This window comes from Elgaria multicarinata, chromosome 10, assembly GCF_023053635.1.
Source record: "Elgaria multicarinata webbii isolate HBS135686 ecotype San Diego chromosome 10, rElgMul1.1.pri, whole genome shotgun sequence".
Taxonomy (NCBI): Eukaryota; Metazoa; Chordata; class Lepidosauria; order Squamata; family Anguidae; genus Elgaria; species Elgaria multicarinata.
The window spans coordinates 55759722-55784640 of NC_086180.1; the positions used below are offsets into that span (position 1 = coordinate 55759722).

At 45.8% G+C, this 24919-nt stretch overlaps 1 protein-coding gene across 1 annotated transcript in view; it reads left to right on the forward strand.

Moving 5' to 3' along the window:
- Positions 1 to 1873: 1873 nt before the first annotated feature.
- Positions 1874 to 24919, forward strand: part of LOC134404412 (phospholipid-transporting ATPase VD-like) — a 32010-nt gene continuing 8964 nt past the window's right edge. Inside the window, exons 1-12 of the mRNA XM_063135098.1 lie at positions 1874 to 1888; positions 4284 to 4425; positions 5151 to 5282; positions 11577 to 11692; positions 11859 to 12111; positions 15060 to 15265; positions 16065 to 16246; positions 18962 to 19257; positions 19898 to 20004; positions 21533 to 21659; positions 22122 to 22306; positions 23412 to 23700. Of these exons, the coding sequence (XP_062991168.1) occupies positions 1874 to 1888; positions 4284 to 4425; positions 5151 to 5282; positions 11577 to 11692; positions 11859 to 12111; positions 15060 to 15265; positions 16065 to 16246; positions 18962 to 19257; positions 19898 to 20004; positions 21533 to 21659; positions 22122 to 22306; positions 23412 to 23700 (2050 nt within the window). The remainder of the gene's footprint in view (positions 1889 to 4283; positions 4426 to 5150; positions 5283 to 11576; positions 11693 to 11858; positions 12112 to 15059; positions 15266 to 16064; positions 16247 to 18961; positions 19258 to 19897; positions 20005 to 21532; positions 21660 to 22121; positions 22307 to 23411; positions 23701 to 24919) is intronic.

Genomic DNA, 24919 nt, shown 5'->3' on the forward strand with positions numbered 1-24919 from the left:
CATGGTACAAAATGGACTAAAGGCTTGGTGCAGTCACTTCTCACTAGCACTTCTTAGCTTGATTCAACTCTGGTTTATCAATGAGAAACTAATCTAAAAATGTGTCATTATACCTCTGGAACATTAGCCGTGTAAACAAGAACATGGTCAGTAGCAAGCTTACTCCCATGTAAATGAATATAGGATTGCAGCCTTTTCATATCTGTTCACCTTACTCTAGCAAGTGCAAGCCACTCCTGTCAAGAAGAACTATGCTCTAACTAGAATCTGGCCTCTTGGATCATGCAACCAGCAGGTGCTCTCCAGAAAGATGCTTTCAGAGCCTAGGAGATCCTGACATACTCAGACAAGTCAAGACAAGCCACGCTATGCACTCACCTATTATCTTGCTGGGACAGAACAATTCTGGACAAGACAATACTTTGCAATTGACCAGACATAACAGTCATAAGCAAAAAAGAAAAGCACAACTACCTCACTGACATAGCAATACCTAGTGACAAAAACGGTGCATTAAAGGAAGAGGAAAAAAGAGAAAAATATACATCACTGGCTTGGGAAGTTAAAGAACTATGACAACAGGGAAAAAGTTACAATTATTCTGTTAGTTAAGGTGATAATATAGAATGGAGAACAGGGCTCCTGTACATTTAGCAGTTGTATTGAAAAGGGAATTTCAGCAGGTGTCAATTGTATGCATGCATCACCTTTTGACTTAGGTGCGAGCTGACTTGGATCTGAGGAACACTTACAAGTGGGCTACTGAAGGCCAGTTGTCTTGTGCCCACAGTACTGGTGTTGCAAAACACGCGGCTCAGAGACTTGCTCGACAGAAACACACTTGATTTACAGCTGAAAAAATGCAATCTGTTGAGAGGCAGCAAAGAGCAATGGGAAGGATTTGGGGCAGAAGGAGATATGGTAGGAGGAGGGGTTTGGGACATCAACGCAGAACGGCTACAGGTATCTATTCACTGTTCCTCTTCTAACCCCTTCCTCCAGCTCTCATGTACCTGGTGGGGTTGATCTGACTCAGCTCTGCCCACATGGGTACCCAGTGCAGCACCAACATAAATTGGAGGGCTGGGTGAGAGGAGTCACCGTGATTTATAGAACCTCCATTTCTATCACCAGGAAACCATTCCACTTTGGAGCAGGCCTTGAGGGGTTGTACCTGGTGTTGGGCCATTGAGGCAGATTGGGGATGCTGCTGGTGTACCACCGTCCCTGCTGCCCACCATCCTCCGAGACCGAGCTGGCAGAGGTGGTCTTAACTGTGGTGTTGGAGAAACCCAAGACAGAGGTTCTGGGTAATTTCAACTTCCATGATGAGGAGTCTCTAGGGCTCCAGCTTGGGACTTCGTGGCCTCCATGACAATCATGGTGCTGTCTCAGTTTGTTGTCAGCCCAACACATGAAGCAGGGCATACTCTTGATCTGGTGTTTTCTCCAAGTTGTGAGATGGGCAGTCTGAAGATTGGGTCCCCCAGGAAACCTCATTGTCATGGTGAGACCATGCAGGGGTGGAAGACACATTCAGATGATCCGCTCCAGGAGACTAATGGACAGGGCTGGTGCCAGACTACTTTGCGCCCTAGGCAAGGCGATCTACTTTGGGATCTACCCCTACCCAAAAATTGGGATTCCTGGGGTTCCGCAGGGCACCATCTTGTCCTTAGTGCTGTTTAACATTTCTATGAAGCCACTGGGAGTGGTCATTAGGGGATTTGGAGCCAAATGCCACCAGTATGCTGATGACATGCAGCTCTGTCTCCCTGTGACATATGATTAAGGCGAGGCTGTGCAAATCCTGGACCAGTGCCTAGACTCAGGAATGGGCTGGATGAGGGCCAATAAACTGATTCCTGGCAAGATGGAAGCCCTGTGGGTGAGTGGATCCCAACTCTGGGAGATAGGCTCATGGCCTATTCTGGATGGGCTTGCACTCCCTCTGAAGTACTCTTAGATCTATCTCTGTTGCTGGGGTCCCAAGTGGCCGTGGCAGCTCAGAGTGCCTTTTACCAGCTTCCCTTGGTTTGCCTGCTACAGCCTTTCCTGGACAGGGGTAGGTTGGCCATGGTGGTACAGGCATTAGTAGCCTCAAAGCTGGATTACTGCAAGGTGCTCTATGTGGGGCTGCCCTGGAAGCTGCTCCAGAAGATGGAGCTAGTGCAGAATGCAGCCGTTCAGCTGTTGTTGGGAGCTGCCCCCTTTTCATCATATGATTCCTCTGCTGAGGGAACTGCACTGGCTGCCTATTCACTACTGGGCCAGGTTTAAGGTTCTAGTACAAGTGTACAAAGCCCCAAATAACTTGAGACCAGGATACCTGAAAGAGCGCCTCCTCCCTTACCAACCTGCTCTGTCACTGAAGGCATCTGAGGGCATGCTCCTGGTGGTTCCACATGGACCTGTGGTCCAGTCAGAATCCACCAGGAGAAGAGCCTTCAGTGTGGTGGCCCCCATCCTATGCAATTCCCTGCTTTCGGAGGTCAGGCAGGTGCCAACCTTGGATTCCTTCCAGCACCTCCTGAAAATGTTGTTTCTCTGAATGACCCTCTGTGGGTTTTATTGCCATTTTTTTTAAAAAAAAGTGCAATGTGTTTTTATTCTGGTTTTATTCGTTTGTTCTATTTGTTCACCACTCCAAAATCCTTGGATGGTGAGTGGTATATAAATATTGTAAATAAAATAAATAAATAAAATCCAGCTGTAGAAATGGTTGTTACCTGCAGTGGCTGAGACTTGTATCCTCTGTGTGTTTTCGTTACTTCTTGAAGCTGCTGCATGTCAGTTAAAGCTGCAGGAGCTATACTAGAGTGACCAGATTTAAAAGAGGGCAGGACACCTGCAACTTTAACTGTTATGATGAAGAAGAAATTTCACCAGGTTCCCCATATATACAAATAACACCTGCTAAAATTTCCTTTTCAATACAACTGTTAAAAGAAACAGGAGCCCTGTCCTCCTTTTCATATGGTCGTCCTATGGGATACGGCTCAGGGGCATTGGACAGGTGCTCCAGTATAGGGGTGATACTTCATGGGGTTTTGGGGGGGCAGGCTTCTGACCCCTGGCTTTGCCCCAAGGTATGAACCCCCCCTGAGCATTCACCATGCAAACTTAGGCATGAGATCCCCCAACCGCTTTCTGACCTCCCACCTCCACCTTGGAGCCTCTGTCCCCACCCTGAGCCTTCAACCATCAACACTCACCCCCAGAAAATATTTCCACCTCCAATCACAAACCCCAGACACCCACTTCCAGACACCCACACCCTATATGACCCTCCTCCCACCGTCACTCTCAGGACTCCATCCCCTGCATGACCACCTCCTGAGACCAAACCCTGCAGACCAAGCCATGAAACCCTCCTATAACCTTTTTCCATCCTGGATCCAGCCAATTCCCTTTCACTGCCTTAAATCTTGATTGATCTGGACCACGCTGCTGTGCCATGGGACTCCAGAGGTGCCACTTGAAATCCTCCCCCTCTGGCTGCATGCCACAGCTCAGCGTGAACATTCCGAAGCCTCCAACTCCCCTCAATAGAAACATACGGGGTTTGGGGGAATGGGGCCCCCTGGAAACTCATACCTTCCCCAGTCATTGATCAATCTTGCTGTATTTCGACCTCACTGCTAGATGGCCCATTGTCTCCCGGCCTGGCAATTTTGGTATCTTTCCATCTATATTTTGCATGACAGGCCATTGGCCATGCCTTTTCACTCTTTTTTTCCTTCAATTTTCACACTTAAAAAACATTTCTACCATAGCCTATCTAGTAGAAAAGAACTCCCCACAGACCTGTATCTCAAAGGGCAATGCTAATCTCCGTCCCTAAAGCCCTACATGGAGGATAATCCTTCTTCTTTATAACATCATACAATAAACTTTGTTATAGACCACAGCTAGCTAATCCACCAGCAAATTCCCATAGCTATCCACATGCAAAATTTGGGGCAGATCAGACAAGTCGGATCTTAACTATGACCCCAAAATTGACTTTTTGCCCCTAAAAAGTGCAAAATAGTATTCCCAACTATATGTGTCACCCAACTGGGTCACCCACGATGAAACAAAAGGAAGCAGTTCTATTGAAGGTGCCCTCAGCCGAATTTTCTATCCAGTATCAGCACCAGACACACACTAGTCCAAATTTTTAAAGATGTTCTATGATGCATCATTTCAAAAGTGTACCCACAGGTATTGGAAGTATATGTGAAGTGTTAGCCTAGTGTGGTGTGATAGCATGAGTGAATGACTCTTGAGGATTATCCCAGAGAGATAACAGTCACAGCTGGATTTGTCTTTACAGTGAGAATTCAAATAAGGAGCGAGTGGGACTGAATAAGGAAAACTTGCTGATGCGAGGATGCACTGTCAGAAATACAGAAGCTGTCGTTGGCATTGTGGTGTATGCAGGTCAGTACTGTGGATAGATAGTGCTGGGGGTTGCAGAGCCTGAGAATTCAGGAGACATTGTTTACTTGGACTTCCAAAAGGCTTTTGGCCGATTTCCTCACCAAAGACTCCTGAGCAAACTTAGCAATTATGGAGTAAGAGGAGAGGTCCTGTTATGGTCCGTAAGTAGTTAAAGATCAGAAAGCAGAGAATAAAACTCAACTGTAAATTCTCCCAATAATGACATGTAAATAGTGGGGTTCCACAGGGATCTGTATAGGGACCAGTGCTTTTCAACTTGTTCATCAATCGTCTAGAATTAGGAGTGAGCAGTGAAGTGCCCAAGTTTGACAATGACACCACATTATTTAGAGTAGTTCAAACAAAAAGGGATTGTGATGAGTTCCAAAAGGTTCTCTCCAAACTGGGAGAGTGGGCATCTAACTGGCAAGTGTGGTTCATGGTAAGCAAGTGTAAAGTGATGCACATTGGGGAACCCCTCCCCCAATGCCAAGTATAGCCTGATGGGATCTGAGCTAGCCATGACTGACCAAGAAAGGCATCTTTGCAATTCAGGTGGCCATTTTAATTGAGCTAGCGTGAAGAGTCCCAGGGACAAATTGCACAAAATCATAATATTTATTATAAATATTTTCTTAAGTGTTTACTGTTCTTAACCTTTGTGGGATATATATTTAAGCCTTTCAATTTCATTAAAAGATGCAATGTCCTTTGTACACCCAAAGGTCATGAAACGAAAGCAATGTTAAACAACTCCGGGTTTCGTTACAAGAGGAGCCAACTAGAGAAGAAGTTGAACCACGATATCATCTGGAGTGTTCTGCTTCTATTTGTGATGTGCCTTATAGTGGCAGTTGGTAAGTTAAGAGTTAACATCCAATCAACAAACTAGGATATTCTCTCTTCCTAAGTTTGTCTGAGACGCTCTGTTTTAGCAACCTTTTGTTCAGGCAACAATCTCTGCTGTTGCAACTTTTTGTTCAGGTATGGACTGAACTGCATCACTGCTTGCACCCAAATGACTAGCCCTGAACTGGGCCTTGCAACATGCCTGACTTTGAGAGCGTCTCTATATTAAGGAAAACCGCATTGTATTCCTGGGGCTTTTGTGCTTCCTGGCTATTTGGGGTGGGTGTTATGGGCTGAATTACATGGGAGGAGAGGGGCAACAAAGGGTTTAAATTGAATACTTCTCATCTGTTCACTTCCATTGTGTTTTTTTGATATTTTATTTATTTTATTTATTTATTACATTTCTATACCGCCCAATAGCCGAAGCTATTGGGCGGTATCTAGAGGTGCCATCTAGAGGTGGAAGATTCTGCTGGGTTTTTTTGGCTAATTTTACTATAGTAATTTTCTCACAAATATATTCCCATCCTCCTCTAATGATCCTTGAAATTCCTGGATGATTAATTCTGAAGATCTTTGGCCAAAAGGTCCACATTTTGGCACTCTTTGCCTAACGTAGCATGCCACCATCCTGATTTATTGATCTTCAGAATACCACACAAGCCTTTCCTATTTGCATTCATGCATTGAGTGAAGAAGCAGTTACGTCTTTGATTTTTATATTAATTTCATGTTATTTTATGTCAATATACTACGATTCCTTTTTACAGTGGGTGCTTGCTCTTTATGTATTATAATCTTTCTCTCACTAGTCTCCCTTGTAGTTCTGTTAAAGTAGCTATCAGTCCTCCTTGCTGGTAGTTTTGAAGGCCTTACAGCACAATCCTATCCACGTTAACTCAGAAGTAAGTTTGTCTGAATTCAGTGGAACTTACTTCCAAGTAAGTGTGTATAGGATTGCTGCCTAAATGTCCTCTATTTGAGTTCTGTTTACACAGAGCTCTGTTGCAAAACACCATGTGTTTGGCTAATGTGGTGAACCAATCACTGATTTCCTTTGCCACTGTAGCTCAATGGCAGAGCACATCTTTCATCCTGGAACTGATCTCTGCATAAGAACATCAGAACATGAGAAGTGCCCTGAGGCTGGATCAGACCAAGGGTCCATCTAGTCCAGCACTCTCTTCACACAGTGGCCAACCAGATATCGGCCAGGGACCAAAAGCAGGACATGGTGCAACTGCACCCTCCCACCCATGTTCCCCAGCAACTGGTGAACACAAGCTTACTGCCTCGAATACTGGAGATAGCACACAATCGTCAGGCATAGTAGCCAATGATAGCTTTCGCCTCCAGGAATTTATCCAACCCCCTTTTAAAGCCATCCAAACTGGTGGCCATCACTACATCTTGTGGTAGTGAGTTCCATAATTTAACTATGTGCTGTGTGAAGAAGTCCTTCCTTTTATTTGTCCTGGATCTCCCACCAATCAGCTTCATGGGATGTCCCCTGGTTCTAGTATTTTGAGAGAGAGAGAAAAATGTCTCCCTATTAGGGGTGTGCACAGACCCCCCGCTCTGCTTCATTTCCAGATCCGCCATTTTCGGATCGGGCCGCTCCGCCCCGCCCCCACTCCGCCTGTGCCCACTCCGCCCCGCCCGGAGCTCCGGATCCGGATCGGAGCTCCGGACCGAGGACAGAGGCAGGTAAGGGAGAGGAGGGCAGGGGGGGTTACCGGGCCCTGCCGCTGTCGCCGCCCATGCGGCGACGGCGGCAGAGCCCGGTAAGGGACCAACGGGGAGGGGAGGCCTTACCTGCCTCCGTCCGCGGGTCCGTCGCCGTCTTCAATTGAGCCCGTGCTTCCTGCTGGAACCACGGGCTCAATTGAAGATGCTGACGGACAGCGGACGGAGGCAGGTAAGGGAGAGGAGGGGTGCAGAAAGATGCAGAAAGATGACGAGGTTTGAAGAATTAGTAGTAAGTAAGGAGGAAGGGAAAGGAGGTAGTATAGTTTCAAAAGGATTAATGAGTGAAATATATAAAATATTGTTAGAGAAGGAGTTTAGAGAGAATACAGAGAAAATGGTTTGGGAATCAGATTTGAAGATACAAATAGGGCGACAGAGCTGGGAGGGACTATGGAAACAAAGAGTGTTGAGAAGTTTATCAGTAAGAATAAAGGAGAATTATTTTAAAATTCTATGGAGGTGGTACCTAACCCCGGTTAGATTGAATAAGATAAGTGATCAACATTCAGCAAATTGTTGGAGAGGTTGTGGGGAAAAAGGAACGTATTTACATATGTGGTGGCAATGCAAATATGTACAAAGATTATGGAAGATGGTGTTTTCAGAAATTGAAGAAATAGTGGGAATGAAAATAGAACAAACACCAAAAATAGCATTGCTGTCACTATTTGAAGATATAAAGTGTGGAAAAGGAACTATAGAGCTGATATCGAATTTGTTGGTTGCAGCACGACTGATGGTAGCTAGGAACTGGAAGATCCAAGGGGAATACTCTATTGAGGAATGGTATAAAGAAGTCTGGGACATAGCCATTAATGATAAACTGACATGTAATATTAAGTGGAGAAAAGGCGTAACTAAAATAAATGAGTTTGAAGGAATTTGGAAACAGTTCCTAGTGTTTGTGTTTACTAAGGGAAGTGGGAAACCACCAGCAGAAGAAACGATTAGATTTTGGACTCAAGAATGATCCCGAGGTGGGGGGTGCACTTTTATGTTAAGAACGAAGATGTTGTAGTATGATAAGGTATATGTAATAGTTTTTGATATTTGTACTCAACAATCATTCAATATGTATGCAGCAGATATTTGATGTTTTTTTTTCTTATTGTGTTTTGTTTCAGTTATATTTTGGTAATGTTTATCTATGTTTATATAGTGTTGAAAATGAATAAAAATTTAATAATAATAAAAAAAAACCCCACTTACCTTTTCAGCGGAGCTCCGGATCGAGGCAAAGGATCCGCCTTCACCTTGATCCTCTTCGCCATGCTCCGCCGGCCCCCCAATCCTCTCCTCCGCCTTAAGGGCAGGCGAAGCCCCCCGCTCCGCTACTGCTTCTACGCTCCTAATCGGAGCGGAGCACATGCCTACTCCCTATCCACCTTCTCCATACCATGCACAATTTTATACACCTCTATCAGGTCTCCCCTTAGCCTCCTTCTTTGCAAGCAAAACAATCCCAGTTGATGTAACCTTCCCTCATAGGGGAGATGCTCCAGCCCGTTAATCGCTTTAGTTGCCCTTTTTCCAGCTCTATAATATTCTTTTTTTAGGAGTGGTGCCCAGAACTGTACACAGTATCCTAAGCGTGGTTGCACCATAGATTTGTAGAAAGGCAGTATAATACCAACAGTTTTATTCTCAATTCCTTTTCTTTTTTAGCATCTCTAGCTAAATGGACTGGGTAGCAGCTGATGCAAAACAGCCCTGCTGGAGACCCTGGGGAGTTGTGGCCAGACAGTTGGCAGCAATGGGTTAGATCAGGGGTGGGCAACTGGTGGGCCTCCAGATGTGGTTGGGCCACAACTCCCAAGATCTCCAACCATTGACTATGCTGATGCAAGTTACAGTCCAGCAACATCGGGAGGGCCACAATCTGCCCACCTTTCGGGTAGATGGGCAATATGTTCTCGCCTGGTACAAAGCACCTTCCTATCATCATAAATTCAATAACCTTTTAACTCATGGGTGTTAATGAGATATATTGGTATATATAGCAGTATCAGAATAGTTGTAGTAGCTACCTTAATATTTCTGACATGTATCTCATTCTATTGCTAGTGAATGAATTAAGTGAAAAGGGGCACAATCCTATGTATGTTTGTCTGGCTGGAGCACGCAAGGAGTTGTAGAACTAATTTCTGTCCGAACATGAATAGGATTGCGCTCTAACGCAAGCATTGTCCTGATGATGCAAAACTAGAGACCTTATCTGATTATGTGATACGTTTTTGAAAGTATGACAAGTTAATGGTACAATACAATCCATGTTTAATCAGCATGTTTAATCAATAGTAAGTCCTGCTGAATTCACTGTGATTAATTTTCAAGGAAGTGTGTACAGGATTACAGCCATAGCTTAGATTACACCTTAGTCTTTAGATGATTTAAAAAACAACCCATAAATCCAGGGTACTTTAGAAGTTGTTTGGTACTTTGCTTAGTTAGGCTAGTATTATTGCATTAAATTTATTGATTGATTATTTATTTATTGCATTTATACCGCCCAATAGCCAAAGCTCCCTGGGGAGTTCACAAAAGTTAAAGCCATTCAAAGTGTAAAAGTATAAAACCATGATGTAAAATACAATATAAAAGCACATCCAGTATAAATTAGGGGTGTGCACGGACCCCCCGCTCCGCTTCACTTGCAGATCTGCGATTTTCGGAGCGGGCCGCTTCGCCCCGCCCACGCTCCGCCCACTTCCGCTCCGCTCCGCTCCGCTCGGAGCTCCGGATCGGAGCACCGTTTCCCCCCCCATAGGCTTGCATTGAAAGCTAAAAAATTATACAACTTTTTTTCTGTTCAAGTTAGAAACCTCACGTTTGGCACCATGACACCTCATGGGGGTATACACACGCACACCAAGTTTCAAAGCAATCCCATCATCCCCTGATTTTTGGGGAATTTTTGAAAATCGGGCACCCCATTCACACCCCTTTCCATAGCTCCGTCAATTTGCACGTTAGAAACCTCAAATTAGCCACCATGACAGCTTATCCAGGGATACATAAGCACGCCGAGACTCAAGGCAGTCCCATCATCCCCTGATTTTTGGGGAATTTATGAAAATCCAACACCCCTTTCCATAGCTCCATCAATTTTGCACGTTAAAAAAACCCCTCAAACTCACCACCATGACAGCTTATCCCCTGATTTTTGGGGAATTTATGAAAATCCAACACCCCTTTCCATAGCTCCATCAATTTTGCACGTTAAAAAAACCCCTCAAACTCACCACCATGACAGCTTATCCAGGGATACATACGCACGCCGAGACTCAAGGCAGCCCCATCATCCCGTTTTTTGGCGGGGCTTAAACCTGCAAAATTTGGAACATCCAAAACTCCAAGTGAGCACAGGAAGGACTTCTCCCCTGAGTCAAAGCCACACACACATAACATCCCTGCGAGGTGGGCAGGGGAGGAGGGAGGGAAGGCAGGCAGGCATGCAGCTGGCATTTCTGGGGGCATAAGGAAGTGAGCCAAGGATAAGCCAGTAATGCATATAAAATGGAATAAATAAACAAATAAACAAAGGAGGGGTGGAATTAAAAGCAGCAGTGTTGCTCAATAAACAGCAAGAAGAATTTTTTTAAAAAAGGCTATATCTGTCTTTTACCAGCAATAGGGGGACGTGCCCGGGGGAGGGGGAAGCAGCTGCCAGTTCAGCTCAAGAAAGCCATTGCTTCACCAACAGCTCTGAGATTGAGAAGTAAACGCTCACTTCAACTCATGATAGGCATTGCTCCACCGTTTTACTCTCTTTGGAAGGCTCTAATGGCCTTCCAGTGCAGGAGAGAGTGGGGGCACGTCCACGATGAGATGCCCTAGGGGAGCTCATCCTCTTGCACCACATCTTTTCAGTTGTTCCCCAAAGTTAAGGTGGGTAGCAGTGCTGTGTTTCTATCTCTTATTCTTGGCTTAGTATATGATTTCAGGTTGTGTTTGTGCATTTGGTGGGGCTACTGTATTAAAAAACACTGGGAAAAGTCCGTTCAGATGAAGAAAGAGAAGTTTCCCAGAATCCCAAGTTACCCATTTTGCCTATGCCCTCCTCTAACTTTGGGATCATGTGATCATGACCGGGAGCTGACTCTGCCCCTCAGCCCTTTGAAAAAGGTATTTTTCCCGCCGATTTTTTAAAAAATTCTAGCACGTGACCCGCACCACGCAGAGAGGTGAGAGTAGTCTCAAAATGACCCCCATCCACAACTCTCTGTGCACAAGAATTTCCAGAACGATAGCTTCAAAAACAACCTAGTTATGCGCGATTATTTCCCGCAATGCAATCCTATGGCGAAATGTTTTCAAGATGGCGACCGGAGCGCTCCGCCTGAACTAGGAGCTCCGAAAAATGGTCGCTTCTCTTCGCCTTGCTTCTAGGGGTCCGCGGTCCGCTTCTACTCCGCCTCTGGGTAAGGCGGAGCAGGCCAATCCGCTACTGCTTCTCTGCTCCTAATCGGAGCGGAGCACATGCCTAGTATAAATGACAATGCCACTTGTTGTCCTCTTTTGCTAAATGTTTCTGTATTTCCTTTTTAAAGGTCATGGATTTTGGTTAAGCCTCCATTCAGTTCTGCCTCTCTACAGTACTGGAAAACAACTTTCTCCAACCTGGGGAGGATTTTTAATGTTTTGGACAATGATTATTTTATTACAGGTAATTTCACAGCTTGCTCAGCCTATGCTACTTAATGTACATCATTGTAAAACTGGAGTAACCTGGATTTGTGGGAAGTGTTCCAGACCTTTTCTGGTGCAATTGTGAGCAGGATCTAATCTCATGAACAACCCATACTAAATCCACTTCTGTTTTGCTTTGACAGGTCTTGATCCCAATTTCTCTGTATGTTTCTATTGAATTTGTCAAATTGGGACATATCTATTTTATCCAGAATGATATTGATTTATATGATGAAGCCACAGACACCAGGATTCAATGTGGATCACTAAATATAGCAGAAAATCTCGGGCAGATACAATACATTTTCTCGGATAAGACCGGAACACTCACTGAAAACAAAATGGTTTTTCGGAGGTGCACCATTGCAGGACGTGAACACAGCCATGAGGAGAATGGTAAGCTGAGGCAGAATGATGAATCGTTGCTTTCGTATGGTGGAAATAGATGGACTGTCTAACTAGCAGCCTCATCCTACACCTAAGTAAGAAGAAGCCAGTGGGGCGAACAGTTGTCACCACCTTCTCCATTGCCTGCTGCTCATCTGCTGGGATTGAGGCCCTCTTTTCCTCCGAGAGGTTATTAACTCCACTTGCCCTGTGAGCAGGGGCTTGACTTGATGAAGGGTTTGCCCTGGGGTGGATTCGGAGTGATGGCAGTTCATCTACATAATGCAGACACCATTGCAAAGCATTCCAGGGGCAAACCCCTGAAGCTCTGCTTTGAAAAAGTTGGTCACTTACCCCGACATTTCTCTCTCAACAAGGTGCAAACGCATGTTTACCTTCTGTCACTTTGCTTCGGAGCTGCTTCGGAGACATGTCTGAGTGGACAGCGAGCCCTGATTGGTCGCCACCTGCCCAGACAGGGGGGAGGGGTGGGCCAGCAAGCTGAATGGCTACTGCCTTTCTCCACCACAGGGAGAAGCTCCCGCCCCCCCAAGTTTTAAAAAAGAAACGAAGAGGGATGCCAGGAGGTGCACAGGGCTCCCACGCCTCCTCCAAAGCAGACGAAAACATGCTGTGGCTTCTGCAGGCGTACATGGCACTTTATTGTGTTTTCCATGAAACACAGGGGCAGGGGGGAGGGCAGCTTACCTGGTTCCATTGCGGTCCGCCAGCAGCTTCAACTGAGGCCGAGGATTCAAACCGGAAGACCAGGCTGCGGGTGTGGCCTGGTCTTCCTGTTTGAGTCCTCGGCTTCAGTTGAAGCTGCTGCCGGACCGTGACGGAGCCAGGTAAGATGGGAGGAGGGAGGGGGCCTTACCTGGCGCTTCTGCCTCTGCAGTGTGTGCGGTGGCAGCAGAGCCAGGTAAGGGGCAGGGGGGGAGGGCGGCTGACCTGGCTCCATTGCGGTCCACCAGCAGCTTCAACTGAGGCCGAGGATTCAAACCGGAAGACCAGGCCTGGTCTTCCGGTTTGAATTCTTGGCCCCAGTTGAAGCTGCTGCTGGACCGTGACGGAGCCAGGTAAGAGGGGAGGAGGGATGGGGCCTTACCTGGCGCTTCTGCCTCTGCAGTGTGTGCGGTGGCGGCAGAAGCCACAGCATGTTTTCGTTTGCTTTGGAGGAGGCGTGGGAGCCCTGTGCACCTCCTGGCATCCCTCTTCGTTTCTTTTTTAAAACTTGAGGGGGGGAGCTTCTCCCTGTGGTGGAGAAAGGCAGTAGACATTCAGCTTGCTGGCCCACCCCTCCCCCCTGTCTGGGCAGGTGGCGACCAATCAGGGCTCGCCGTCCGCTCAGACATGTCACCCTAGTCAAGAAGGACCTTTTGAAACAGCCACACAGCACTGAAAGGTTCAGGGTTTCAGAGCAGACAGTGATTCGGGGGATCCCTGGCTTTTGTGCAGTTCCCCCCCCCCTTCTAAATGGTTGAAATGCCCCTCCTAAGGCCGAGTTACTGGCAAAGAGGCTTTCAGCTAAAATATGCTGGCGTTTTTGGCCCCACTCCTTTTGCCTTCAGCCCCACACACCACTGGAGTTCAGCCCCTCCCCCACGGAGCTACTCCGAAAGTGGATTCGTCTGGCAGCAGTTGAAGCTGCTGCCAGACCGTGACGGAGCCAGGTAAGAGGGGAGGAGGGAGGGGGCCTTACCTGGCGCTTCTGCCTCTGCAGTTTGTGCGGTGGCGGCAGAGCCAGGTAAGGGGCAGGGGGGAGGGCGGCTGACTTGGCTCCATTGCGGTCCGCCAGCAGCTTCAGCTGAGGCCGAGGATTCAAACCGGAAGACCAGGCTGCGGGTGTGGCCTGGTCTTCCTGTTTGAGTCCTCGGCTTCAGTTGAAGCTGCTGCCGGACCGTGACAGAGCCAGGTAAGAGGGGAGGAGGGATGGGGCCTTACCTGGCGCTTCTGCCTCTGCAGTGTGTGCGGTGGCGGCAGAGCCAGGTAAGGGGCAGGGGGGAGGGCGGCTGACCTGGCTCCATTGCGGTCCGCCAGCAGCTTCAACTGAGGCCGAGGATTCAAACCGGAAGACCAGGCTGCGGGTGTGGCCTGGTCTTCCTGTTTGAGTCCTCGGCTTCAGTTGAAGCTGCTGCCGAACCACAACGGAGGCAGGTAAGTTTTGAGGGGGCTGCCGCAGAGCTCCGATTTGGATCTGGAGCTCCGCAGCAGAGCAGAGCGGAGCAAACCATAGGCGGATCGACCCGGGGTGGAGCGGACGTGATCCAGAAGTTGGGGATCTGGATCTGGAGCGGATCTGGTGTGTGTGTGTCCGAGCACATCCCTAGTACAAATCTTTTCTGCAGAGGATTTACCATGTAGCTCCCATATTCTTCCTTTGTTTTTCTTTAGCTTCTTTTTGGAGTGTGTGCTGGGGGAAGAGCTGCAAACAATACTATACTTCCGGCCTCTTCTTCTGCATTGCATGCCTCCCCATGGGATTTCCAAGTCCATGCAGCATATTTGTGTATATGGTATTCACTGATAAGCTTAGCCTGGTCCTCAGTATCTTTCTGTCTACTCGCCTGCTCCTTACTTGGCTGCTGGACCATAAAGTCACCATGTTTTATGGCTAAATAAATGACTGGATTTTTTTTTAGTATAATTATGGTTTTTAAATTTTTGTATCCTTTACTGTTCTAATTCTTATGTTCACCACTGTAGAATCTGCTCCAGGGATGGAGTGGTATACAAATTTTGAAAAAAGAAGAAGTTTAAATGTAGGCCAGACTCCTTGAGCTTAGGGTGGTAGTTTTTACACACACACACACACACACACACACACACACACTGAATTCCTTGTAAATTGTTGGAGAAGATTAGATAGCGAATGGACTCAATCTTCTTCTTCCTGACAGCTCTGTGGTCTTTTCTCCTCTTCCCTCCCTCTCTCCTTCCCCACGTTTTCCCTCCAGCAAAGAGGCTGGAAGCATATCTGGATGGGGATGAGGATGAGGATGACCCACAGAGGAATCCTTCCCATGATTCTTTGCCACCTCTCTCCAGATCACGTTTTTTCAGCCGTAAATCGAGTGCGTTTCTGTCGAGCAAATCTCTGAGCCGTGTATTTCGCAGCACCAGTACTGTGGTCACGAGACAACTGGCCTTCAGTAGCCCACTTGTAAGTGTTCCTCAGATCCAAGTCAGCTCACACCTAAGTCTCCTGAAGCTATTAGCTCACCTGCCATTACAAGTCTTTGTTTGCTATTTTTGCTCTAGAAGAGAGAAGAAAGACACCCATTTTATGTAACCCTTAGCTGCCTGGTCATACAGCGGGGCGGGGCAGGGGAGGAACCTCTTTCAGCCGTGGGCCAAATCCACTTTCGGAGTAGCTCCGTGGGGGAGGGGCTGAACTCCAGTGGTGTGTGGGGCTGAAGGCAAAAGGAGTGGGGCCAAAAACGCCAGCATATTTTAGCTGAAAGCCCTCTTTGCCAGTAACTCGGCCTTAGGAGGGGCATTTCAACCATTTAGAAGGGGGGGGGAACTGCACAAAAGCCAGGGCTCCCCCGAATGACCAGTGGTCAGGGGGATGGGAGTGAGGCCAGGGAAGCAGATGTGGCCTCCTGGGGAGCCCGAGAGAGGCAGACTGGGTCTCCCGGAGGGCTGAACTTAGCCTCCAGGTCAGAGATTCCCCACCCTTCTCATATGTTGAGAGTTCTGGCCTTGCCTCAGGAGACCAGGAAGTGGCTGTTTACAAGGCCGCCCTAAGCAATCCCTCAGCAGCAATGTACAATGCTGTTGTTTGTGTGTGTGTGTGTGTGTGTGTGTGTGTGTGTTTCCAGCTGCTCACCCTCAGGCTCTCTGTCTGCTCTGAAACCCTGAACCTTCCAGTGCTGTGTGGCTGTTTCAAAAGGTCCTTCTTGACCACATGCCATGAAAATGGAAGAATCTGACTGTCCTTTTTTTGGCTTGACTGACAGGAGACAGATGTTGTGCCAGACATCCGACTGCTATACAAGTTCCATCAGATTGCTTTGAAAAATTACACCCGGCTTGACTCGGCAACGCCTATGCCAGAGCTTGAGTGCATCAGCGAATTCTTCACTGCTCTTGCCATTTGCAACACGGTTGTTGTTTCCGATCCTAAACAACCACGTCACAAGTAAGTCCCTGAGTAAGTCCCCGGGTAAGTCCTCAAGGTAAGTATCTGTAGCACACCTCCGTCTGCTGCAGAACAAAAGCTCTTTTTGGTGCTCTGCAGTCTTCTTTGCATTGAGAGAAGAGAAGCTCTCATTGATGGATGAGATTTCTCCACCATTGGCTTGCTTGGGAAAAGAAACCACAATTCTGATGGAACTGCAGGGTACATGGAGTTCTTACCTAAAGCACAGCCAGTAAAACTTAGACAAAATGTTGACGTGGAAGCTTTCCATTTCTTTTTGACAGTCAGGTTTACATGGGGGAGAAGTCTAAGGCAGAATAATGTAGTGGAGTCTTTTTAAGTAACAGCATGAGTATGAAGGACTGTGACTGGGACTGTGGAGCCTGGTCAGCTACTGGTTGACCAAGGAGCTGTGGGCTCTGAAACAAGCAGAGCCAGAGTGAAGATCACACAACGCTTCCAGGCACTGACTGAACACAAGAAGAGCACATTCATGGCCCTATTCTGTGACAGTGATTGCCTTCTTGGGAAGCTGTATGGCACTGTGTTTCAAGGTGATAAACAAATTAACTAGATATAACAAAATAACTAGAATGTTGCAGGTATGTGGTCATAATATTTGAGGCCTCCTACAAGTTGCTTTGAGGATACAATCGGCCCTATTTGCTCTCAACCTGATGCCGTTATCTGGTCTTGTCCTATGGGATCATTTCCACTTGATGCAAATTAAATGCTTGACAGGGTTTGGCCAACCACCTGTTGGTTTGAGCCTTGCCCATTCTGGCTCCAAGCAAGAAGGAGTGGTCCTATCCACCTGGGAGGAAGGGCTTGTGCGGCCACTCTGAACAAACTCTCCCTGGACACAGAAAATAGTATTGCCCCGTTGCTAGTATCTTCTGTTTGGACAGTGTACTCAAGAGGGTGGAGGCAGCTCAACTCAAGGCATTTCTGGATGAAAAGGATTATCTGGTCCATTTCAGTATGAGGAGAGAGACACAAGGAATGTGGTTCCGTGGATTCTCCTCTCCTTGATCTCTCAGCAGTTAGCCAAGTAACCACATCCAGGTAGCCCAGTAATGCTCAGGATTTAAAGTCTTGTCCTGATGGTTGGGGGTGCCCCCCTCTAGTCCACCCCACCATGAGCTGGTAGCACCCCATTTTCATAGAAAAGTACATTCCACCCCCTTTTGGTCATATTTTATAGGCCACGCCAGACCTTGTCAGCTGTCAAAGGAGAGCTTGTTTCAGCTTGTTTTGATCTTTTAATTGCCTCTTAATTATCTATTTATGTCCACGGTTTGTTTGTTTTATTATGTTGTATTTAGTACAATTATATTTCTATCTTCTGTACACCACCCTGGTATCCATAAGGATGAACGGCAGTCTAGAAATATTTCTAAGAAATAATATGAAAAATCTGCTTTGCGTCACAGGACACCTGCATTGTGGTTTCGCTCTAAACTCAAAATGATTTATTTATTTATTTTATTTATTTATTTAATTACATTTATATACCGCCCCACAGCCGAAGCTCCCTGGGCGGTTTACAACATTTAAAAATAGTAAACATTAAAAGTATACAATTTAAAACACACACACACACACACACACACACACACACACACACATAAAAAAACAGTATAAAAACAACAGTATCCATTTAAAAACAACAATTGTGGGGTCCATTAAAAACAAACTTAACGTTGTTAAATGCTGTTAAAATGCTGTTAAAAATGCCTGGGAGAAGAGAAAAGTCTTGACCTGGCGCAGAAAAGATAACAATGTTGGCGCCAGGCGAGCCTCATCGGGGAGATCATTCCACAGTCGGGGGGCCACCACTGAAAAGGCCCTCTCCCTTGTTGCCATCCTCCGAGCTTCCCTTGGAGTAGGCACTCGGAGGAGGACCTTAGATGTTGAGCGCAGTGTACGGGATTTAAAATAAATACATAAATATTTGGTTCTCTGAATCAGAAAAAATAGGTCTGGACATTGGCATTCAGTGATGATGGCATTTGATTTGCCCGTGTGTTTGTGTGTGTGTGTGTGCGTGCACGTGTGTGTGTCTATATATGTATTTAAATTGGGGTGTGGAGAACCAAACTGGGGTCTTAGATAAATGGGTTTTTTTTAACAGCTTAGACTAGAGCATTGTTCACAAAGAAAATCTGCTGAGCAGTTATCAAAACTTGCTTCATCCTCACTCTTCCTCTCTGCAGTGGTGGCAAAAAAATGTTGGCAGTCCCCAAACTACTACAGAGCAGTAATTTGTTTTAATTTAGCTTGTTCTCAAACCAAACACGACCTATTTCCCAGTCTACAGTGGTAAACGGATTGTGCCATAATGATGGATAATGACTGACAAATCATTATTCTTTTACAGAGGCGGTGGTCTTCAGTCGTTTTGCCCATGGTGGATGTTAGAAGCATGTTTCAGAAGTTATTATCAAGAAAAATTAGCACTCTACCTGTTGAAACTACAAGCTCAGGTGAAGGTGCTCAGTCTGACAGCCTCAAGAAACAACCAAAGCCTGTTCTTCATGTGACATTTCCAACACCTCTGTCCATTGACACCTCTACATCTTCTGAAGGCCCATCAACCACTGTAGTATCTCAGGATGAAGAAGTAGAGCCCTTTAGTTTCTCAAGGAATACGGACGCCAGCTTGTCTAATGAAAGCTTAAGTTCACTTGAAAAAACTCAAGTTGAATCGTCCAGTGAAACATTGACTCCACTTGAGCTGTCTTATGAGGCGGAGAGTCCTGATGAAGCGGCACTAGTCCATGCCGCCAGGGCTTACCAATGTATTTTGATGGCTAGGAATCCTGAGCAGGTGACGGTAGACCTGGGTCCTCTGGGAATGCAAGGTTTTCAGATGTTACACATCTTGCCTTTTGACTCTACCCAGAAATGCATGTCCGTAGTGGTGAAGCACCCAATTTTGAACCAGATTGTGGTGTACACAAAGGGGGCAGATTCTGTTATTATGGATTTACTAACAACCAAACCAACAGGTATGGATGAAGCCTTTTTTCTTCTTTTTTTTTTTTTTTACTTTCCAAAGGGATACTACAAAAGTCTTTTGTCTAAGTCAGATTTTTAAAAGTTGATTCATATCTGGCTATTGATGTAGTTCATAAGAGACATGGCCTTTTTCTACATCGATTCCAATATCTGTTAAAACTAGGATGGGGAAGTTCTGGCCTGCAGCCCTAAGCTGGCCTGTAGAGGTTTGGACTCCAACTGTGCGCTCCCCTCCCCAGGCCCTGCCTCCAGTCCGAGAGGCTACCAAGGGCTTGGGGAACGGGCGCAAAGAAGAATCCTCTTGCTATCTCCAATCTCTTACTAAGCACAAATCTCATTGCCTAAATCTCATTGCAAAGTATAGGTCTGTGGGGTAACTTCCTGGTGTTGCACGAAATGGTCCTGGTCAATTTTATCCCCGTATCAGCTTTCCCTTCATGACATCTCAGGGCAAATGTTCTGCTAGATGTTGCAGTGCAGTTTGCAGAACAGCACCCCTGTCAGAATTTCTTTTGCTGGCTTATCTCTGGATCCAACCCATATCCTTTTTGCAAGATTTTAATCTTTTTTCAAGCGTGATCCACACCTTTAGTATTTTATGAATATATTTGTTTATTTATTTAAACCCAGGTATTGAAAAAATAGACCTGCAAAGGAAAAGAATAAAGGAAAGAACGCAGATGCATTTAGATGAGTATGCTACAAAGGGACTCCGCACCCTCTGTATAGCTATGAAGGTAATAATGAATCATAGTTAATTGAGAACACAATGATGTTTCATGCTCAGAAGAGCTGGATACTATTTGTATTAGACAGGTCCCTTTCCCCAAATTTAGTGTATAGTCCTGAGACATTGCCATGGGCAAATTTCTCCATGACAGTGGGGCGTCCCATCCCACCTGCTATCTCTAGGAATAAAGCTTGGAACTCTTTCAGTCTTGGTATGCTCCTTATCTCCAACTCTATAAGGTTCTGGGAACCTCAATGTGATCAATGAGATTTCTGGTTTAGTAAAAAGTGAGCACCACAACACCAGTCAGCAGACACAGAATATCTAGGCACGCATGGTTGTGACCTGTGCCCAAACCATGGCTGGACGCCTGGGGTAGAGTTTGAAGATAAAGTCAGAGCCTCCACCTTTGACAGCACGACTTTTCTTCGCCACTCACCTTTCCCATTCACCTCACAGAAAGGGCAAATTGTGCATATAGAAAGGGAATGGTCAAATGGAGGTGGCCCCTCCTCTGAGATGAATCAGCAAATTGCGCACAAATTGTGCTCTATGTATAAGGACTCCCATGTGCATAAGCAGAATTCTTAGGAAGGATTTTTAGCTATTTTTTCACACCAGAAACATGGCTGTTACTTTGAAGAGATATTTTCTAGTAATTTTAAGCAAGAACAGCAAGTTGCCCTGTTGTTTTACTTCTAGGCTTTCAAGAGGTGGCACTGGAGGATAACATGGCCTGAACATTCCTCATCATGTCACACTGCATTATTCTATAACGAATCCCTTGATAACACGCATTACTGTTGCTTTATATAAACTATCCCACTTCTAATCCTGGCAGTATCATTTTCAGGATCTCTAAAACCCAACTCAGTTTGTGAGTGGAATGGGGCACCACAAAAATAAGGGAGTCATTTCTGTGTATTGGGAGAGCTCTACAAGAATGCAGAAGTTTATTCTGTAAATTCAGACAAATATTTCTCTTTCCTGTTCTCCATAAACCTCCACTCTAGCTAAATAGTGTGTTTCACATTTGTAGCGCTGAAGCGGAGCCCTTTAGTCCTGAATAGAACAACATGGGAAGATATTCAGGAGGAAGGGAAAGCAGAAAGGCTGTCCTTTGTAGCTCTGAAGCTTCTCCTCCTTTAACGCCTCTGAACACAAGAAAGCCCCTCTTCCAGGCTGACTTTAGCTCTTCCTCCTGTTACGAGCTGATATGAGGACACATGGCAACATTTTGTTATGAGTCCCCACTTGTTTCCTATTATTCTTGGTGGCTTCCACTTGGAGACAGGGGGGACATAAGACATTGACCTTCCTGTATTCAGTTGTTCTGGAACACCTTTGATTTTAGAGAAACACCAAATAATATAAACCCTGACCAATATCTATCTATATCTATCTATATATCAGCATTTTTAATTCAAACATCTGAGAATGGATAGATGACTTAAATGACTGGAACTCGTTTGTGATTTTTAAATGTTTTCTATATGCATTATTTTGGCCGGTGTGTATTTTTGCCGATTTTGCAGGTGTTGAGCAGTGAGGAATACCAAGAGTGGCTGAAAGGCCATTATTTAGCAGAAAGTAGTATTGAAAACAGGGAACAGATGCTCCTTGAGTCTGCAATGAGGCTTGAGAACAATTTAACGTTACTTGGTGAGTCAAGAAGAATACTGTTGACTAAATACTAAAAAATATAGATGCAAATCTAATCAATGTCAGCAAAATCTGATTTTCCAAACTAATGGGATTTGGCATTTGCAGAATATATATATATATATATATATATATATATATATATATATTAAAAAAAACTGCAAAATTGACAATGTGTATATTCCATTAGATGAATCCTTTGTTAAGGGTGCAGGATTTTTTCCTTAATGAAGAGACACCCGAAGTGGCCTAGTAAAACTAGCTGCAAATCCAGAGCTGCATATCCAAGTCAATTGGACCTACACAGGCCTAGTTCTCACAGACATGGTAAAACTTGCATCTGGGCTGAACCACTTCACACTACAGGTGGGAGCTCACACAAGGGAATCATCTTCCATGACACTGGGGCGGGGGCATCCCTACTGCTCTCGTATGGCGTCATTGACCTGCTTGTTGTCCTAGGAGCCACTGGAATTGAAGATCGCTTGCAAGATGGTGTCCCGGAAAGCATAGAGGCACTCCGAAAAGCCGGGATTAGCATCTGGATGCTGACAGGTGATAAGCGTGAGACAGCCGTCAATATTGCCTGTTCCTGTAAATTAATGGACTCAGCTGATAATGTCTTCACCCTTGTGGCTGATAGTCTGGTGCGTGGAACATTTCTTTTTTCACAACAGGATTTTACTAAGAGAAAAGTGTGCTGTAGTATGATTGAAAGGCTCGAGGTCATAGACTTGGCCGTAGCTAGGATATGGTCCTCTTTGTACCAGGAAACTCCAAGAACAAACATATCCACACTGGGCCAGTTCCAGTGGCTTCGATGTAATTCATTTTGTACATGAGGATGTCTGTCATCCTCCACATCACACCCCACTGCTGCTGCCCCATTTCTTGTTGACCTAAGCCTCCACATTGGGCTGTTCAGTTGTGGGGCAGATGATGCGTTTTCTTTGCTTAACCCACCACCACCACCACCAACCCTGCATTTGTTTGTAGGATGAACTTTGTAAAATCAATATTTTACACATGGACCTTACATAAATAAAATGATTAATGAATGTGGCAGCTAGTGTAACATAGAGGCTAAGGCCATAGCTAGACCTAAGGTTTATCCCTGGATCGTTCAGGGCTCAAACCTGTTCATCTAGGTGACACACAGGGGATCCAGTGCTCAGGCAGGGGCGAACCCTGGATGATCCCAGGATAAACCTTAGGTCTAGCTGTGGCCTACGAGTGTGAGCTGGGAAGTTCTTACTTGAAACCTGGCATCAGCCATGAACGCAGTGAAGTGCTTCGAATTCATTGTGTTTGTTTCCCTGCCTTGGGTAAAAACTTGACACACTAACATGTTCTTAAAATGCTTTCAAGAGCTAAATGCTCAATTACCAAGTTTGGAAATGATGCTAAATGGTGGTTAATAAATAATGAAAGCAAAAGCTTCTGATCTCCTCTTACAACCACACCAAAAGTGGAGGGGCAGGAGGAGTATTGTGATTTTATTGTCATGTTCAAACCGGACCTCCTTGATGTTTGCTTTCCCCCTTACAGCCTCCTCAGCCTTAGTAGAGCATTATTTTTCTGTTGAAAGTTAAAAGTGACACATCGTTCTGTTAACGACACACAACACATGTTTACCTGACAGACCGCAACATTCATCTAGATGTGGCCTTAAAAGCGATGTTTTACTGTGCACTTGCAAGAAACAGAACCAAGACGAAACCATCATCTCACCACCTTCCTTTTTCCAACCAGGATGCCTGTGGAAAGATGCTGGAGAGCATTTTAGAAGACATCCGGACAAATGCTCCTTCCAAGGACAGGCAAAGCACTGCGTCCCAAACCACCGTTCGCCAGTTCAGCTCTACACTCGTTATTGATGGGCCAACCTTAGAGTTTGCCTTGCATCTGAGTCTGCAGAGTAAGTTCCTGCAGCTCACCAAAAGTGTCCAGGCTGTCATCTGCTGCAGAGTGGCACCACTGCAAAAGGGCCAGCTAGTGAAGCTGGTACGGAAGGAGCTGAAGGTGATGACACTCGCCATCGGTGAGTTGCTTCTCTCTTCGAACGGAGTGGCACGTATGCTGTGTGACCTTTGCGTTTCCTTTGAAGTATGCTCCTTAGTTTTTCCTTTAAAAAGTATTGACATAAACCAGTATGCTCCAACAGACAGAAGGCTAAAGGTAGAATATGTGGGATCCCAAGCAGGACTTGATTGATGAAAATCCTTGCTGCTCTGTAGAATCAGAGAGAGAAAAGGGGTGGGAGAGAGAGAGAGAGAGAGAGAGAGAGAGAGAGAGTGCTGTGTAGACTGTATGCAATTTGGAGGCAAGAACCTGTCCTCCCACCCCCAAACCTTTATGTTACCCTAAAAAACAAAAACACATGCATGGATGGTGCAATATAACTAATGGATAGAAATTGCTCCAGTCCATGTAAGATACCAGCATTTTGATGTTCAAAGCGGGCACTACCATCTGCTAGGGATTTCCACTCAAGACTATAATTGCCCCCCTTTCCCTTGAAGTAAACACGGGACCTTCATGTACATCAAGATAATTCCAGAATTCTTATTCGGAATAATCGCAGCCATGCACAAGCCGGAGAAGCTGTGGCTTATTGTGACTTCCAAACATGGCCTATCTTAGGTGACTTCACATGCGATATGGAATCACCACAGCACGAATTGTGAATTCGTCACGCTTTCTTTGCCCAAGATCCTCTCTAATTTAAATGCAAAGAAGGGGGTGGGTTTGCATGCATATCCAGCCCACAGTTACACATGACTGGGAGAAGAGTGAAAAGCAGAAGCTTATTTGCGTTTCCAGATAACGTGAAGTCACCCTCAGTTCCTCACCAGAGGAGTCATAATCTCCCTCACAGGCTTGTACTTGGCACAAGCAGGATAAAGATTATGTCACACTTTGCACATTTGAAGACGGCATCTCCTTGCACCTGGCAGACGGACAGTCCCATTTCATCCTTCCAGCACACTTTGCCTTCTGGGGGGGTGGGGAATGCATAATGCAGCTATGAAAGCATGTTTTAGGTAGATGAGTAAAATGACTTACAGTCTGATCCTGCGTACATTTGCTCAGAGATAAGTATTTCTGAGTTCAATTGAACTCTCTCTGAAGGGACCAACAGCACATTATTCTTTGACATATGAAGCAAAAGTAGCTGAGGGAGGGATTTTGAGCAGAGAAGTCGGGGGAGGAACAGGACGGAGCGCTTCATCCTTTCCCATCCCAACCTGACCCTCCCC